The sequence below is a fragment of the Erythranthe guttata genome, chromosome 14, assembly GCF_056151865.1.
Source record: "Erythranthe guttata isolate IM_541 chromosome 14, IM_541, whole genome shotgun sequence".
Classification (NCBI taxonomy): Eukaryota; Viridiplantae; Streptophyta; class Magnoliopsida; order Lamiales; family Phrymaceae; genus Erythranthe; species Erythranthe guttata.
Genome location: NC_142546.1, coordinates 3,582,389 through 3,597,900, shown reverse-complemented (window position 1 = coordinate 3,597,900; position 15,512 = coordinate 3,582,389). Strand labels below are relative to the sequence as shown.

General features: G+C 34.2%; 3 protein-coding genes and 1 long non-coding RNA gene across 4 annotated transcripts in view; 1 reads left to right on the top strand and 3 right to left on the bottom strand.

The window, feature by feature from the left end:
• On the top strand, positions 1-2,948 carry FHIT (FRAGILE HISTIDINE TRIAD). The gene is made up of 5 exons (XM_012982630.2): positions 1-174; positions 293-409; positions 1,295-1,441; positions 2,502-2,600; positions 2,682-2,948. Exons 1-5 carry the CDS (start codon positions 28-30, stop codon positions 2,796-2,798), a joined length of 627 nt encoding a protein of 208 aa, XP_012838084.2. The 5' UTR covers positions 1-27; the 3' UTR covers positions 2,799-2,948.
• Positions 2,949-3,067: 119 nt separating this feature from the next.
• On the bottom strand, positions 3,068-4,827 carry LOC105958625 (calcium uniporter protein 1, mitochondrial). Its single transcript, XM_012982628.2, has 2 exons — positions 4,240-4,827; positions 3,068-3,761 (listed from the first exon to the last, which is right to left on the bottom strand). Exons 1-2 carry the CDS (start codon positions 4,651-4,653, stop codon positions 3,276-3,278), a joined length of 900 nt encoding a protein of 299 aa, XP_012838082.2. The 5' UTR covers positions 4,654-4,827; the 3' UTR covers positions 3,068-3,275.
• A 1,439-nt stretch (positions 4,828-6,266) lies between these two features.
• Positions 6,267-7,126, bottom strand: LOC148764945 (uncharacterized). Its single transcript, XR_016029581.1, has 2 exons — positions 6,879-7,126; positions 6,267-6,598 (listed from the first exon to the last, which is right to left on the bottom strand). It is a non-coding gene; the product is annotated as an uncharacterized LOC148764945 (long non-coding RNA).
• A 1,894-nt stretch (positions 7,127-9,020) lies between these two features.
• Positions 9,021-15,512, bottom strand: part of LOC105958599 (uncharacterized) — a 42,149-nt gene continuing 35,657 nt past the window's right edge. The window contains exons 2-10 of the mRNA XM_088813266.1: positions 11,891-11,962; positions 11,676-11,800; positions 10,976-11,064; positions 10,741-10,876; positions 10,370-10,444; positions 10,046-10,167; positions 9,881-9,956; positions 9,699-9,758; positions 9,021-9,395 (exon numbers count right to left, since the gene is read on the bottom strand). Coding sequence (XP_088669392.1) covers positions 9,258-9,395; positions 9,699-9,758; positions 9,881-9,956; positions 10,046-10,167; positions 10,370-10,444; positions 10,741-10,876; positions 10,976-11,064; positions 11,676-11,795 — 816 coding nt within the window. The 5' untranslated portion in view covers positions 11,796-11,800; positions 11,891-11,962 and the 3' untranslated portion in view covers positions 9,021-9,257. The remainder of the gene's footprint in view (positions 9,396-9,698; positions 9,759-9,880; positions 9,957-10,045; positions 10,168-10,369; positions 10,445-10,740; positions 10,877-10,975; positions 11,065-11,675; positions 11,801-11,890; positions 11,963-15,512) is intronic.

Below are 15,512 nucleotides of genomic sequence, written 5' to 3'. Positions count from 1 at the left end.
AAAAAGCATCTTTCTTCTCCGGCACTGATGCTAAAATCACCGGCGTTACTTTCTTCTCGTTATTCTTTCACCACCTCATTTCTCTATTCGACGCGCCGCCACTTCCGCCGTCATTTCGCGCCGCCGCTCTCACCACCCAGAGCCTCCTCCTCCTTCACTCACAACTCAGATCAGGCAAGTTAATCTTCTCATCAAATCCAATTCTAGTAAATTATTTCGTAATTAGGTTGAGAGATTGGATAATTGTGATTTAATTTTGTTTTTAATTACTTGAAAAAAATAAAAATTGAAGGCTGAAATGGAGTCGGAGAGTTATGCATTTGGACCTTACAAAATCAACCCCAGTGAAGTGTTCTACTCTACTCAACTTTCCTATGCTTTGGTCAATTTGCGCCCTCTTCTTCCTGGTATGCATTTCCCACTTTTTCTATTTTTAATTTTGAATTCTTAATTTTTTTTATCATGATCACGGTATCGTAATCTATTTGTTGGAGAATACCAGCTCGATGTGATGTTTTAACTATTTTGGAAGCCTAATTTTATGATTATTATGAAAAATTAGTTGCTTGATATATTTTACGGGATGTCGGTGAGTGGTTTAGCGATCCAAGTTGCAAATGTTCGTAACGAAAAAAATCTATGTTCGTTACATCCTGTATGTTTTAAAATTAAGAATGATAAAATCGATTTATTCTCGTGTAATAGTATACCTGCCGGAAACTGCCTGAACGAAAGGAAGAAGAGTTTGTCTCCTTTTTCACGACTCTGCAAAATTTACTATGCCAACTATCATGCTTCATAAAATTAAGATGGCTCTAGATGGTGATAAATTGACAGCATTTCATCTATGAATAACGCATTTTATCGACATTTATGAGTGAAACGATTATGATCGTCCACTTGGTTATTTTGTGTAATGTCTTGAGCAATATAATTCTGCATTGTATATCTGAGATGTCAGCTGAGCCTGTAACTTGTGATATAATGTACAAGGGTTTGACGAAAATGTGAAAAGAACGATACAAAGAGAGAACATCATTATTTGCTTTTATTTTTTCCGGAAAAAAAAGGGAAAGAATTGCAGTTTGTCATTTACATTTGTAATCCTTGCTGTTTTACTGATCGACTGATCGTAGTTTCTGTTTGCTTTTCATTACAGGTCATATCCTTTTATCTCGCAATATTTAAACAGCTTTTAGTGTCACAAGTGTGACATGATAGATTAAATTGATATTTGGTTGGTTGGGATTTTCAACATTCACATTTCTTTATTTGATTGACTTAACACTACACACATGTGCTTGTTTGTCCAAGACGTGATGTAAAGCGTTTCATTGATCTTACAACTGATGAGACTAGTGACCTATGGCTTACGGCTCAGAAAATCGGGCGCCAGCTGGAGACCTATCATAAGGCATCTTCACTCACATTTGCAATCCAAGTAAGAAGAAGAATGACATACGAAAGCAATCATTACGTTTTGATCTTGTTCTTTCTCTGCCGTCATAAGAGTAAATTTGAGAATGAATGTTGGTCGTTTTTCAATTTATATGGACAAATACAATTTTAGATGCCTCTTTTTTGTCTGGAGATACTCCTTTCTTGGAAGATTAAACATTGCTCATCACGTAAACTTTTAGAACAGAAGCAACTGGCTCTTTTCTTTGCTTTTGTCAAATTTTGTGAATAGGGTCTTCAAGAAATCTTGCTCGTCTTTTACAACTATTACTGTCAGCCATTTATACATAGAAATAACTAGCGAAATCGTAAGTTTGAATGTTATGACATAGAAATTACTGGAGATCACGATTTTGTAGCGTCTGATTGCATGAACATATCACATAGAACTTTGTTGATAACAAAGCTTCCGTTTTACTTCCAAAAGTTGCTCTCTTCTTGAACTATCATTGCAACTGCTGTATCTGCACGATCTAGCTGTAAGAAATCTGATGATGTTTATACTATTATACTTGAGAAACTTGATCAACTATTTTTTCATATAGTTTCAATGCATCATCCTGTAAGGATTCTATGACTACTATTGAAATGTGTTCCCTAAGAGTAAAGCTACTTGGCTGCATGTGTTATAAGAACTGGAAATGTTTTCAACTTCTCTTCGAAAATGAGTTGTACTCAGGATTTGTCCTTTTTCTTCCATCTTAGCTAATCAAAATCCACCTTATGTTCTAGCTTTGTGGAATTTTCTTTTCTTTTCTTTAATCCTCGCATGTAATGGACAAATTATCATTGTGCTCAGAGAAAAAAGAAAGGAAGAAAGCAGTTTTGATAGAACTAGCGAAAGGAAGAAACGTAACTAGATTATGCATTTGTTGAGTTGTTAGCAGGGTGTTTAATTAGTAATTGATGTTTGAAATCCTATTTGAACAATAACAGCATTTCTTCTTCCTCTAGTTGTTGAAGCTGTTAATTAACTATATTTCATTATTTTTTTTCTCAAGTCATAATGTCTGGAAATCTCGTTTTTTTTTTTTTCGCTTTAGGATGGTCCGCAGGCTGGACAGACTGTTCCGCATGTTCATATTCACATACTCCCACGCAAAGGTGGTGATTTTGAGAAAAATGACGAGATTTATGATGCTGTAAGACAATAAATTACAATAATATTGCTTATCGATTTTTTCGAATTTTTTTTCTTTTTTTGTTGCTAATTTTTTGCACAGATTGATGTGAAGGAGAAGGAATTGCAGCAGAAGCTTGACTTGGACAAAGAGAGAAACGACAGAAGCGGAGAAGAGATGGCTGAAGAGGCAGACCAATACAGAAAGCTTTTCGTGTAGAAAACTATTATCGAATTTGTGGTACTGCATTTTGCTTTTGAATTACTAAATCATGTTCTTGATTTGTTACTGAACCAAGATCCATTTTATGGATCAATGGCGCAATTCTTCGTTTTTCGTATTCAAAATAGAAATTACTCCTTGATATTAGATCGGAGAACGATGATGGAAGCTCACAATATTATGTTCGGATATTAGATGACCTTTGTGTGCAACAACAACAACATGTGTCTTTTCTTTCCTTTCAACCATAACCTTGAAATTGCAGCAGCAAATGTATAACCCCAAGTAATAATATAGAGTATAACTTCAGCCAAATATATAGATCTTCAATACAAAAAACTCCGTTAGAATCTTGACCAAAAATTATATCCGAATATACGTAAGAAACTCCATCGAAGAAAAACACAGGAGCTTTTTTTCTTGTTAATTTTTCAAAAATATATAAAAACGCCTCGGGAATTAATCCGACAACCATCAACGATCATGCAAAAGATCCTCCGGATCAAGCTGCACGCCAATCCTCCTCCTAATAGAGGCAACAGATTCGACAGGCGACTTAAACTTGTTCTGCAGGTCAAGAAACCTCTGAATATCGAAATTACGGCTCTTGATAATCTTCCTCTGCCTCGATAAGAACAGCCTCTTGAGCAGATCTTGATAACTCGGGTCCCGAGAAGTAATCAAGAAGTAAGCGTAGCCAATGACAATGCCAGCTGTGGTAGTGAAGAAAGCAATCGGCTCCATCACATCCCACGAGAATTCCCAGAACGTGAGTCGGAAGAATAGTCCTACCTGGACAACAGCTAGACCTAATCCCATCCACAGTATTCGACGCACTTGCGCGTGGGCCAACCGATCGATTTCTTCCTTCTTCTCCTTCAGCTTCTTGAACTCTTCCTTGCATGGATCGTCTTCTCGTAGTAGGGTTAGTGGAACCGCACTTCTCACCAAATCGACCACCTGAAAGAAAAATAGTCGATTTAATTCGAGGGTTGTTAATTGTTATTATTATATCTTCAATCTTGAAAAACTAGTTATTGTAATAGTGTGTTCTAATTATCGAGTATCGAAGATCGACTATTAGTAATAAATCACATTGACGAAGGGGAGAACAAATATAATATCGTATTCATCACAATTTGGCTAATGCATTTTCTCCACGATTGTCGATTCATCGGATCTGGCTATATAGTTATAACGGAGGATCGGATCGGATCGGAGATCTAAGTGTATATCGATTATCGAGGCCCGAACAAATTCGTTTATTTCACCGTAATTTATAAGTTTCTCAAGATCTAAGGGAGAGGGTTCTTCACAGTACAAACTAAAGTGATTGTGTAAAAGTACTTAATCCTAAAAAAAGCACTTTTGTATGTGTGAAAAAAGAAGAATCAGCATAAATCGGAGAAAAGGGGGAGAAAACCCATGTAAGAAGAACCTTATCAGGGTTGAGGTAGACTTTGTCTCGGAAGAGCAAAACGACGCCGGCTTCATCAAGAACCCTGGCGAACGCCGCCGCCTCGCCGTCGGACTTTGCAACGCCGATGGCCTCGCAGGCTTTCAGGAGCTCGCCGTACGGAATCACTTCCTTCCCATCCATTCCCAGCTTCTCCTTCAGCGCCTCCACGTTCACCAGCCTCATCAGCCTCTTCGCCTCCGCGTACGTCATCGCATTCTCATCTTCGCCGGCGGCGGCGGCGGAGCTGCAGTAGTGGTGGAACTGGAACTGGAACGGCGGGCCACGAAAAAACCCGGAGCCGTGGCCGCCGGACCGGGATATGGGTCCGGGTCCGGGTCGGGCGGCGGACTTGAACGCTTGTTTGAGCAGATTGACGGCCGGATTCCTCCACATATTATTCAGGCAACAATTTTTTCTTGAAAAAACAAAAGAATATAAAAATATATTATAATTCTCTTTCCTTTTTTGTTTCTGAGTTTCTAAAACTTTCTCTTCCAAAGAATTAAGCGTTGTGGTGTTGTAATAACGGTTGTGGAAATAATGTTTTTGAAAAAATTAAATAACGTTGAATTTCAGTAGTTGAAAAAGGAAAGAGGGTAGGTGTGGGCCCCACTCGCTACCAGTGGGGGTGGTGCACACGGTCTGCAAGCGGCTGTGCAGTACGCGCATCGTGTCACCACTCTCTACTCGCTAGGGTTTTGATTTTTTTTTTTTTTTTTATAAGTTGATATTTTCTATTTTAAATTAATAGAATCCAATTATTTATTATAAATATTAAATGTGAAATATTTATTTGTATATGGTAGTTTTGATTATTACATTTGCATCCTATTTTATATAATCTCTTTGTAAAATTTTCAACTACTTTATGGGCTATTTGGCAGGAAATTTGATGTTACACCTGATTATTTACACTGGGTGGATTTGAACCATAAATCTACACATACATGATACATCCATGTGTATGTGTACTTAGTATGTAGTTATTTATTCAATTCGACCGTTTAAATCTGCCCGGTATAAATAATCAGATGTATCATCTAACTGCCCGGTGTTGGCACATTGCAAAGGTTTTCGGATATTCATTATGATTTTTTTTATTTTGCTCATAATTAGTTACAACATTAGTTTTTTTCGCTTCTCTAAAAATAAGAAGTTGTAAGCCATAATTCGAGAAACACCCTTTAAACAAATATTCAATTTAAAAGCACTTATGTGACTAACTAAAAAATACATTTGACATTTTCACCCTTATTATTTATATCCGAATTCCAATTGATTGGCAAAATTTAGACATTTCACCAAACTAAGCTAAAAATCAAAATTTATTTGCCAACGCAATAACTAATAAATTAGATAATTAACATTGACTTTTTGTTGAAGAATATTCTAAGTAAGTTGCACAAACTAGATAAATCACGATCTAAATGCAATAACTCGCAAATTATACAGGAAGTATGAATCGCACATTTAAGGGTCGTTGAAAAGATAATTCATTAATTTTTCCATTATGCATTCTCGATTTTAAAAGTTCCATAGGGCTGTTGGTTAGGTAGTAAATAATAGGGTTTTAATTCATATTTTTAGACACTAAACTTTTAAATAAAATAGGATTTCTTTTTTTTTTTTTTTTTTAAGGGGCTCTTTGAGAAAACCCCCTCACTACTTTTTTTAATTGAGGGAGGCCCAAAATATTTTAGTCCGTTTGAGAAAAGTCCACACCCATTTCCAGCCATTATGTTTTCCAGCTTTACCCCCGCCCGCCACCTCATCCGCGATTTTTTTATTATTTTCCGTTTTTTTAATCGACTATGAAGCATAGTCGATTAGTCTTAAATCGACTATGCTTCATAGTCGATTAAGGAAAATCTTTAATTTTTTAATTTTTTTTTTGTTTCTAATTTTGTTTTTAATTTTTTTTTTGGTTTTTTTAATTTTTTTTCTCTATCAGGTTTATTAATGCATAGTCGATTAAAATTTTAGCTATTAAAAATAACAAATCACAATTACAAAAAAAATGCAAAATCAATTATATTTAAAAAAAAATACAAACATTGTAATTGATTTATACATTGGAATCAATAAACAAAAAATCAAAAAAAAAAAAAAAATTGAACAACTAGAGTCGGTTAACTTAATCGACTACTGAACATAGTCGATTAAGCCTTAATCGACTATTGAACATAGTCGATTAAACCACGTAGTCGATTAAGGGCCCTGCCTGCGCGAATTTGTTTTTTCTGCGCGAATTCAGCAAATCCATCGGAATCTTCCACCCAAAACCACCGCCGCCAGCAGACCCATCGCAATCCTCCACCCATATCATAAATGCGACAAACTTTAAACAGTAATTAAACCATAAATCAAACACCACTAATTCTACAAACACCAAATTAAACAAAAACGAAGGCCGTCGTCGGGCTTCAAACAAGTGAAAGCATGGTTGTTAAATTGCAAATCGAATCGTAAAAACACGAAAATCATTTTGCTATTTAAGAATTGCAAATCACCGAACCGTAAAAAAAAACTGTATAAAATCACGGTAGATCGAAAAGGCAGAAGACTCGAAACGAATGGCAACAACAAAATTTCAAACCAGAAGAAAAGGGAAAAAATACCTCAGCTTCTGCTGATTTTGTGTGTGTAATTTGTGTGTGTGTGTGTCTGTGTGTTTGTGTGTGCGAGAGAAAGAGGAGAGAGATAGAGAGAGAGAAGAGATAATATTTGTGTGTGTGTGTGCCTGTGTGTTTGTGTGTGCGAGAGAAAGAGGAGAGAGATAGAGAGAGAGAAGAGAAAGAGGAGAGTGAGAATGTGACGTGGGTTGGTTGGGGAAGAGGCCACAATGGTACAACTTAGTCAATAGCTATAATTTAGGGGTAATAAGGGTGGTTTGGGAATTATTAAATAATATTTGGGAAGAATATTAGGTAAGGGGGTTTTCTCTAATTAGTTTTGGGAGGGGGGGTTTTGTTAACTCATTTACCTAGATGAGGGGGGTATTGCTAATTATCCCTTTTTTTAAATGGGCTTTTTGACTATTTTGTTGAGATGGTTACGTGGCTTTTTTTCATATATAGCCAATTGCCACTTATATGTAATTTATTTAACCTTTACCAAGAAGCCACATTACTTTTAGTATGTATTATATTTAAATAATTAACTTTTGTCATTGAAAAAGAAAAGGGAAACTTCTCAACAAGTGGCTTCTTGAGAACTACTTTGTCATATACAAATAATTTCCTACATTATCTTATGACTTGTCTTGGAGTTGTGCCCCACCATTTTCAATTGAGTTACATAAAAATATCTTCATTTTTAATTTAGTTAAAACTTTGTCAATATTTTTTTAGCTATGTGTGAAACATTGTAGTCTTAGATTATATCAATGTAAATGTTATTGGCAATATAATATATGGGTGCAAGGACAAGATATACATACTACTTTTCCTTAAATATGAATTTGTGATTTAAATAAGTTAACATAGGGGTATAAATCAACTGACTCGTTGGCTAGCTAAAAAAGAACACGAACTTCTGCTGCTCATAAAAAAAAAAAAAAAGAATAAACTCGAACTTAAGATAACTAATTTAAGAGTGTAAATAAGTTGAGTCGACTCAGCAATAACTCAAGTTTCTGAGCTTGAGCTTTTTGACGAGCTGAAATATAGCTCGTTCTCAAATATTTATGAGTCAGCTCTCTAGTTATTTTATCTTAATATAAGTATATAATAAAAATATTGTTAATAATATTTGTAAACTTGTTTAAACATCAAAAGGTTAAGTTTATCTATAATTTGAATAGTCAATAATTGATATTTATTTTCATATATTATTTTTCAAGACATATCAATAATCTTGAAATATAATATAAAATGTATAAAAATTTATGCGTGTACGGTCATTTGAATTTTTTAATGTAGATACGTTTGATGAGTCATAATAAATTCTGAAGCTCAATTATTTTGGAATCAATTTCGTGTGAGGAGGTTTTAGCAGTTGTCACGTTGTATGGGCACTACACCCCGTTTGTTGACCGGTCAAAATTGGTCGGTCAAAGGTCAAAATTGTAAATTCAGAGGTCCCGATTTATCCTATATTTATTACCATACCCCGATTAAAGGCCACTATTCATTGAACCCATCCATCTTTTTGTCTGTTCTGCTACTGAGTTGGTCTTTTTTTTTTTATTCTTTTTCTTTTTTTAGCCAATAAGAATTTAATTATATTTTTTTCAAACTTAAGTATAATCTAAAATTTTAAAAACTGATAGATGATAGAAGACATTATACATTGATTATATTTATTTAACAAAACATATTGCATATTGCAGTCAACCATAATAAATAAATAAAACATACAACTGGACACCTAATAGACGATAGTTACAAGAGTTACAAGGACAAATTTAAAATGTTGAAGCAACATTCTTAATATATATATATATATATATATATATATATATATATATATATATATATATATATATATATATATATATATATATATATATATATATATATATAATTTAGCATTATCTCAAGTGATTTATCTTATTTCATTTGTATTAGATAAATCAAATAGTGTAAGAAATTGTTAAATTTTCGAAGCAAATTTATGTAAGCTAAACGGTTCCAAGTCGGATAACGGATCTTATAGGAATCGACCCGCAACATTCAAGGATCCTTTTCAAAATTCTAATATTCAATATCAAAATCAAAGAAATCATATGGATTATTATTCATATTCACAAGCTTAATCAATTTGGCATTAGAATTCGCATCTACTAATAACAAAAGCTCCCCAATATCGATTTATGTACAGAGAGATCTTCTCGACTCGGTTTGGCTGTTGCTTAGATTTCGTGCTAAACTAGTTTCGAGTCGAGCAAACAAATTTTCACAGCTGCTTTCGTTTAAATGCAATACGGTTTCAAAAACTTTGAAATAATATCATGTACATGCTACTAAGAAATCTCGACGACTCGAGAAAAAAACACACTATTGGCTGTGCTTAGCCTTTCTTAGTGTCTTCACCATACCTCTTGCGATTTTCCAGAACCAGAATATGTTCATCACCGATATAACCGGCGGTACCGAAATCAAGCTGTAAAACCCCAACGGGAATATTCCCTTCACCTGTAATAATAATAAAAAAAAATTAAAAAAAAAAAAAAAAAAAAAACGAGCACAAAATGCAGAATAAGAACACAAATATTAGGCATCACTTGTTCGATAGGGTTGATATATATTACTAATCAATGCCACAGAAGCCTAATACGGTATCAACTTAAATTATTATGCATCGATAAATTTGGAGAACAAAAAAAAATAATCACGATTTCTAATACATGCGCTATAAAACGCCAATATAGAATATAAATCACTCGTAATAATACAAATGATTAATATTATTCGGTGAACATGCACGCACGCACGCACCTGATCAAAATGGATAAACATGTGGTAGAAGAAGAACATAAACAAAACGATCCTCGCAACCTGAAAATCATTACTTAAATCATTAGTTTACGTAATACGACAATCGAAAGTTACATATGATGAACTTCTGTGTTATAGAAAAAAGAAAAAAATCGAGAATCAAAAAGGTTAGTAGACAATACCAGCCACCCGAAAAACAACGCGACGCCATTGTAAATGTAGATTCTTGAATTCTTCATGCCAGCAATGTCGAGACGCCTGAACGAGACCCAAAAACAATGAAATCGACTTCGAACTTAAAGACGGAATTAATCGGCATAATTTGCTACCCTTACGAACAAACATACCATCTCAGATTGACAAACGGGGTCGTGATTTCAGTAAAGAGAACCATTAGTATATAGAATTGTGCTTGACCGCTCAATAGAGCCATCGTGATAGAATACATAGAGAGTCCGTGATGTACGACCTGGCAAAATAGACGAGCTCGAATTAATAATCACCATTTCCAGAAAACAAAAGGGTACTCAAGATTTGATAAGGCCGTTCAATTATAAATTCATATCTCGACATATTAGATAAATGAACTAATATTCGAGCAACAGCCTAGAAACTTATATAACAAGAAACATACTCCAATTCCGGTGAATTCGGAAGTTTCGTATACTTACATACTCCATCCCTCCTAAAGCTGGATAGTAATAAAAAATCATTGCCAGGTCAGACAGAAAGTACCCAATCGAAACCTGCAATATATAATAACAATAGAAATCAAATATTAGAAACTATAGCCTCGAATTATATCGACAAGTTGATAAATGCGAGAGAAGATAGTTAGTTTCGATAAAAGTTGGGTCAAATCTGGACGATTTCATTTTTTCTTTTTTTTCTTGATCGAGCTTTTATAAATATCTAAACCATTCGCTGAAATAGAACTGTTCGACAAACCGAAGGCAACTAACAAGATTATATATATCCGAATGACATAAAGACATAATGGAAATGATCTCTCTCGAACGCAATAAAAACAGAGTTAACATACCCCCAAAAGTGTATCGGATAAAGTTGAGGTTTTGCTGACAAACAATCCATCTTGAGTATTAACGAAAAGATCCGAAACAGCCAATAGATACAGCGAACCAGCAGCTACGACAATGGCGTGGACGGTGGAGAAACCCCTGCAAATATTTTAACGGTCAAATAAAGAATATAATATATATATATATATATATATATATATATATATTGTTAAAATCGTAAAGAAGCATTATATTAACCTGTTGTTCCATTCGAGCTTCTGATTGCTGTTAAGCTTGTTATATCCGTTGAAGAATGAAGTGCTAATTACTCCTGTTAGGTCATAAACCTTTAACAGCAAAATCGGATATCTTTCAAAAAGGTGAGTTGACATAAACATAAGTTAACCTATGTGCTTTTTAATGGCAAAAATAACAATAGAGGTCATCTTTGCATTCGTGTCACCCGAACGATCAAATCTTACAAAGAATCGCAGCTTAACAAAATCAAGAATCGTGTATCGAATTCACACACACACACACACACACATTCAGGGTAAAAACAAGAATCGTGTATCAAATTCACACACACACACACACACACGCACACGCGCACACACACACACACACACACACACACACACACTCGTGGCAAAAACAAGAATCGTGTATCAAACTTCATACACACATACTCGTGGCAAAAACAAGAATCGTCTGTCAAACTTCACACACACACACACACACACACACACACACAGAAAAGAAGGCCACACCCACCATTAATGCAGTTTGACAAATGTCTTCCCTCATCCAAAATTCTTACAAGACTACTAAATTCAACTCTCATATAATTAAAAAATATGAAAAGTAACCCAAGTAAACAAAACGCAATACAAGCAAATCAATATTACAAAAAAAACAAAAAGGGCATCAAAATTAGAGGGAAAGAGAAAGAACTCACAATCTTGCACATAAAAATCCCAGCAAAAACAGAAGATAACCAGAGCAGTTCTTTGGGTGGAGTATCACGACCCGATAAAACATTCATCAACCCGATTCCTATACCCGTTTCCCACATCATTTTTCCTTCAAAATAAAATAAAATTATTAATTAAAAGTTCAAAAAACCGAAACAATCCATCGCATATTCGAAATCATACAATCCGTAATTAACACCTTTATTTTTCCGTTTACCAAGCAAGACGACGACGACGAATCAACATGTGACTGAATCAAATATATTTGAATGTATATATATTATACAAATATATATTGCAGACGAAAAGGCAGGGAGTAAAATATTAAAACAAGTGTTTGGAATATTCTGGAAATTGAGAAATTACCAGAGGACAGTGGATGAAGGGGATTTGTTTGGAGATGAATTGATGATGCCTTTTGGGGGAAGTTATTACTTATTAATCATTATAAAACGCCCTTATTAATGATTGATTTCCAGGTAAATCACTTATTATTATTATTATTATTCTATTTTATTTATCTTGACAAAATGTGGTTAGACTGTTTATACTTTGTTAGTTTGTTTATACTTTATTGGGTAAATTACATTTGCACCCCTTAGGTATGCTAAAATAACTTTAAAGTTCATGTAATATCGGCAATTACAATGACGTATCTGAAATATTGCTAGAAATCGTAACGAAATAATGCATTGGATAAGTTATTCCGCTAGGGTTGTAACGGACTATTAGGGAGTGACATGACTCTCCTAATATTTCTTAAATTCTTATTAGTTTATATTAAATTTATAAATTTTCGTCTATGTTAGAATTAACAGCCCCGCGGGAAACAAATATAGTGTATATCGGTCCCCAAGAAATGAAATTTTAGCTCCGATAATTGTTTCATGATGTGTGGTTGTAGTTACCAATACTGCAGATCTTTAAAGTTATTTTAATATATTTCAAAGATGTATGTGTAATTTACCCTATTTTATATGATGATACATCATCCGAAAAATTTCACTCGATAAGGTCATACACGTATATTGTAGCACTAGGGATATAAAAATGAATCGGATTTTAATTAACACTCTCAGAAAATTCCAATTTCTTTTGGAATTGGAAATCTAATTCCAATTCCATTCCAAAATAATTGAAAATTTGAACGAAAATGTTGTTTCAAAATAAAAATATTTTTTTTTTATTTAAATGCGCGGAATTCGGATTTTCCATTTGTCTACTCGTCTATAACATGAATACATAATAACATAAGTAAATTGCGGCCACTTCCTCAGATAAGGTCAAATTACAAAAAAAAAAAAAAAAAAATCTAATTAATTATAACAACTCCCCTCAATTATTAATTTTCTACACGTCCACCCTTATTGTGTCAAATTCAATGGAATCTTCTAAATTTTGTGGAATGTTCTGTGCAATAGGCAGTTTCAATTCAGATGTATCACAATCTGATATTTACAAGTCAAGAGACATATCATATAATCATCTTGTTTCAGATTGTGGAGGTGAAATTGATAAAATGGATACAAATTGGAGAATATTTCACATGATCTAGAAGATTCTACTAAATTTGACACTGCAACAGTGGATGTGTAAGAAGATTCATAGTTAAAGGGGGTGGTTGTAGTTACCCAACATTGAGGTATTTTTGTAAATTGACTTTATCTCAGGGATTGCCGTAATTTAATATTAATATTGCAAGTGTTATTATTTATTTATTTTTGTGTGTGGGGAGGTGGGGGGGTGAATATTTTTTTGAAAAATAGATTAAGTTCGTAAATCGAAATCTAATATGTATTTCAATGATGTTCCAAAAAAACTTGGAAAAAAAATAATCGGAACTCTTAGAATTCGAAAATAAAAAATGTTGTTCTAAAATCAGAAATTTTGTAATCGATATCGCCAAAAATGGAACAATTTATCCAATCTACTAGCCTATTTCTATGTGTGAAAGTTAATTAGGTTAGAGATAGATAAAAATAAAATTGTGGATATTTTTGGCAACATTACTCTTTGATAGCAGATAAAGGCTAATGGTCGGATGATGTCTTCATAGTACATGGTTAAGTAGAAGAATATTTATGCAATTTTATACGTACCTAAACATAGTAGATTACATAAATATAGTTTAAGAGAATATTTGTGCAATAATACACATCAAAGCATATAGTAGGTTACAACATTAAAGTATAGAGTAAAAAGCAGTTTGCCCCCTAAACTATGGGCCGATTTGCACTTTACCCCCTAAACAAAAAAAATTTGCACGTTTTTACCTGAACTCGTTAATTTGTTGCACGGTGCCCCCTAAACTCAATTTTCCGGTAATTTTGTCCGGAAAGTTAAAACATGTGCCTTGCACGTGACATTCGTAGGGATATATTCGTCCATTCACTTACATATTGTATATTAAATATAAAATAATCTTTAAAAAACTAAAAAATAAATAAAAACAAAACAAGAAAAACAAAAAATAAAAAAATATTGTCTTCCTTCTTCCCGTCCGCCACCCCCCTCTCTCTCTCTCTCTTTCCCCTCCCACACACACACACAGCTCATCAGAGTCCGATCCTGCTTCAGGACTTCATCAATGGAGAATTTCAGCACAATCGCCACCAACCCATATTTTAATCCATGTTTTTTTCAAGAGTAAAAAGCAGTTTGCCCCCTAAACTATGACCCATTTTGCGCTTTGCCCCCCAAACAATTTTTTTTTGCACGTTTTTACCTAAACTCGAGTTTTTGTTGCACGGTGCCCAAAAAGTGGTATATTCCGGCAAAATTCACCGGAAATCTGTGCACGCGCGCCACATGTGAAATTGATAGGGTTAAATTTGTATTCACTCGCATCTTGACTAAAAGTTTAATTTTTCCTTTTTCTTTTTTATCTCTTCTTTTCATTTTTCATTTTTTAATCTGCCAAATCTCTCTCTCTCTCTCTCTCTCTCTCTCTCTAATTCTCAACTTCTGTAAAAAAAAATTATTCTTGTTCCCATCTTGCTTAGCCCAAATTCCTCCTCTGCGCCGCCTCCAATTCCCACTCCTTCCGCCGTCGGAATTTCCCTAATCAATTCTACCAAAGCAACCCAGGACCCAACTCCGACAACGAGACCTATCGCCCAAACCCCAGCCCACAACCTCCCACCATCCCGTTGCGAAACGACTCCATTTCGGCGCCGGCAGACGAGGCTAATGGGGATATGAAGCCGGGGAAGGAGCCCGTCAAAACGGCGGCGGCGGAATCGAAGAAGGAATGAGTAAAATTTGGAGTCTAGATTATTTTGATTGACGAGATGTTCGAAGACACCCTCGGCGGAATCGAAGAAGGAATGAGTAAATTAGGAATGAGAATCAATTTCTGTAAAAAAATTTATTCTATGTAGAATTGATTGAAAATATTTTTATGGATGGAGATGAGGTTTAATTGCTCCGTTCGTTGCTCTCTGTTCTTTTGGCATGGAAATGGGTCTGGGAGGTTGTTGGGGAAGAAGATCACAATTTTCTTTTTCTTTTCTTTCTTTTTTTTTTTTGTTTTTTAATGATTAATTTATATTTAATATATAGAATGTTAGAATTTATTTCGTGCAGATATAAATTATTTGTGTCAGATTCAGTTTTTCGTTACTGTTGCGTGAAGAGTTGCAACAGTTCGTGAAACAGTTTGTAAAAACAGAAATAAACGAGACACAAATTTAATGTGGTTCGGATACAACTGTACCCTACATCCACGGGGACCTGCAAATAAAATTTACTAATTTTTAGTTTTACGAATACAATAATAGGACTTAATCAAAATACAAAGACTCCCTCTTTGTTGACGCCGT

Bases quoted from the DNA above. Each gene is read 5' to 3' on its own strand.
- FHIT (XM_012982630.2), top strand. From the start codon at position 28: ATGCTAAAATCACCGGCGTTACTTTCTTCTCGTTATTCTTTCACCACC. The intron at 410-1,294 runs ATGCATTTCCCA...TAACACTACACA, and splicing joins TGCGCCCTCTTCTTCCTGGT to CATGTGCTTGTTTGTCCAAG. The intron at 2,601-2,681 runs GTAAGACAATAA...TTTTTTGCACAG, and splicing joins ATGACGAGATTTATGATGCT to ATTGATGTGAAGGAGAAGGA.
- LOC105958625 (XM_012982628.2), bottom strand. From the start codon at position 4,653: ATGTGGAGGAATCCGGCCGTCAATCTGCTCAAACAAGCGTTCAAGTCC. The intron at 3,762-4,239 runs GTTCTTCTTACA...TTTTTCTTTCAG, and splicing joins TCTACCTCAACCCTGATAAG to GTGGTCGATTTGGTGAGAAG.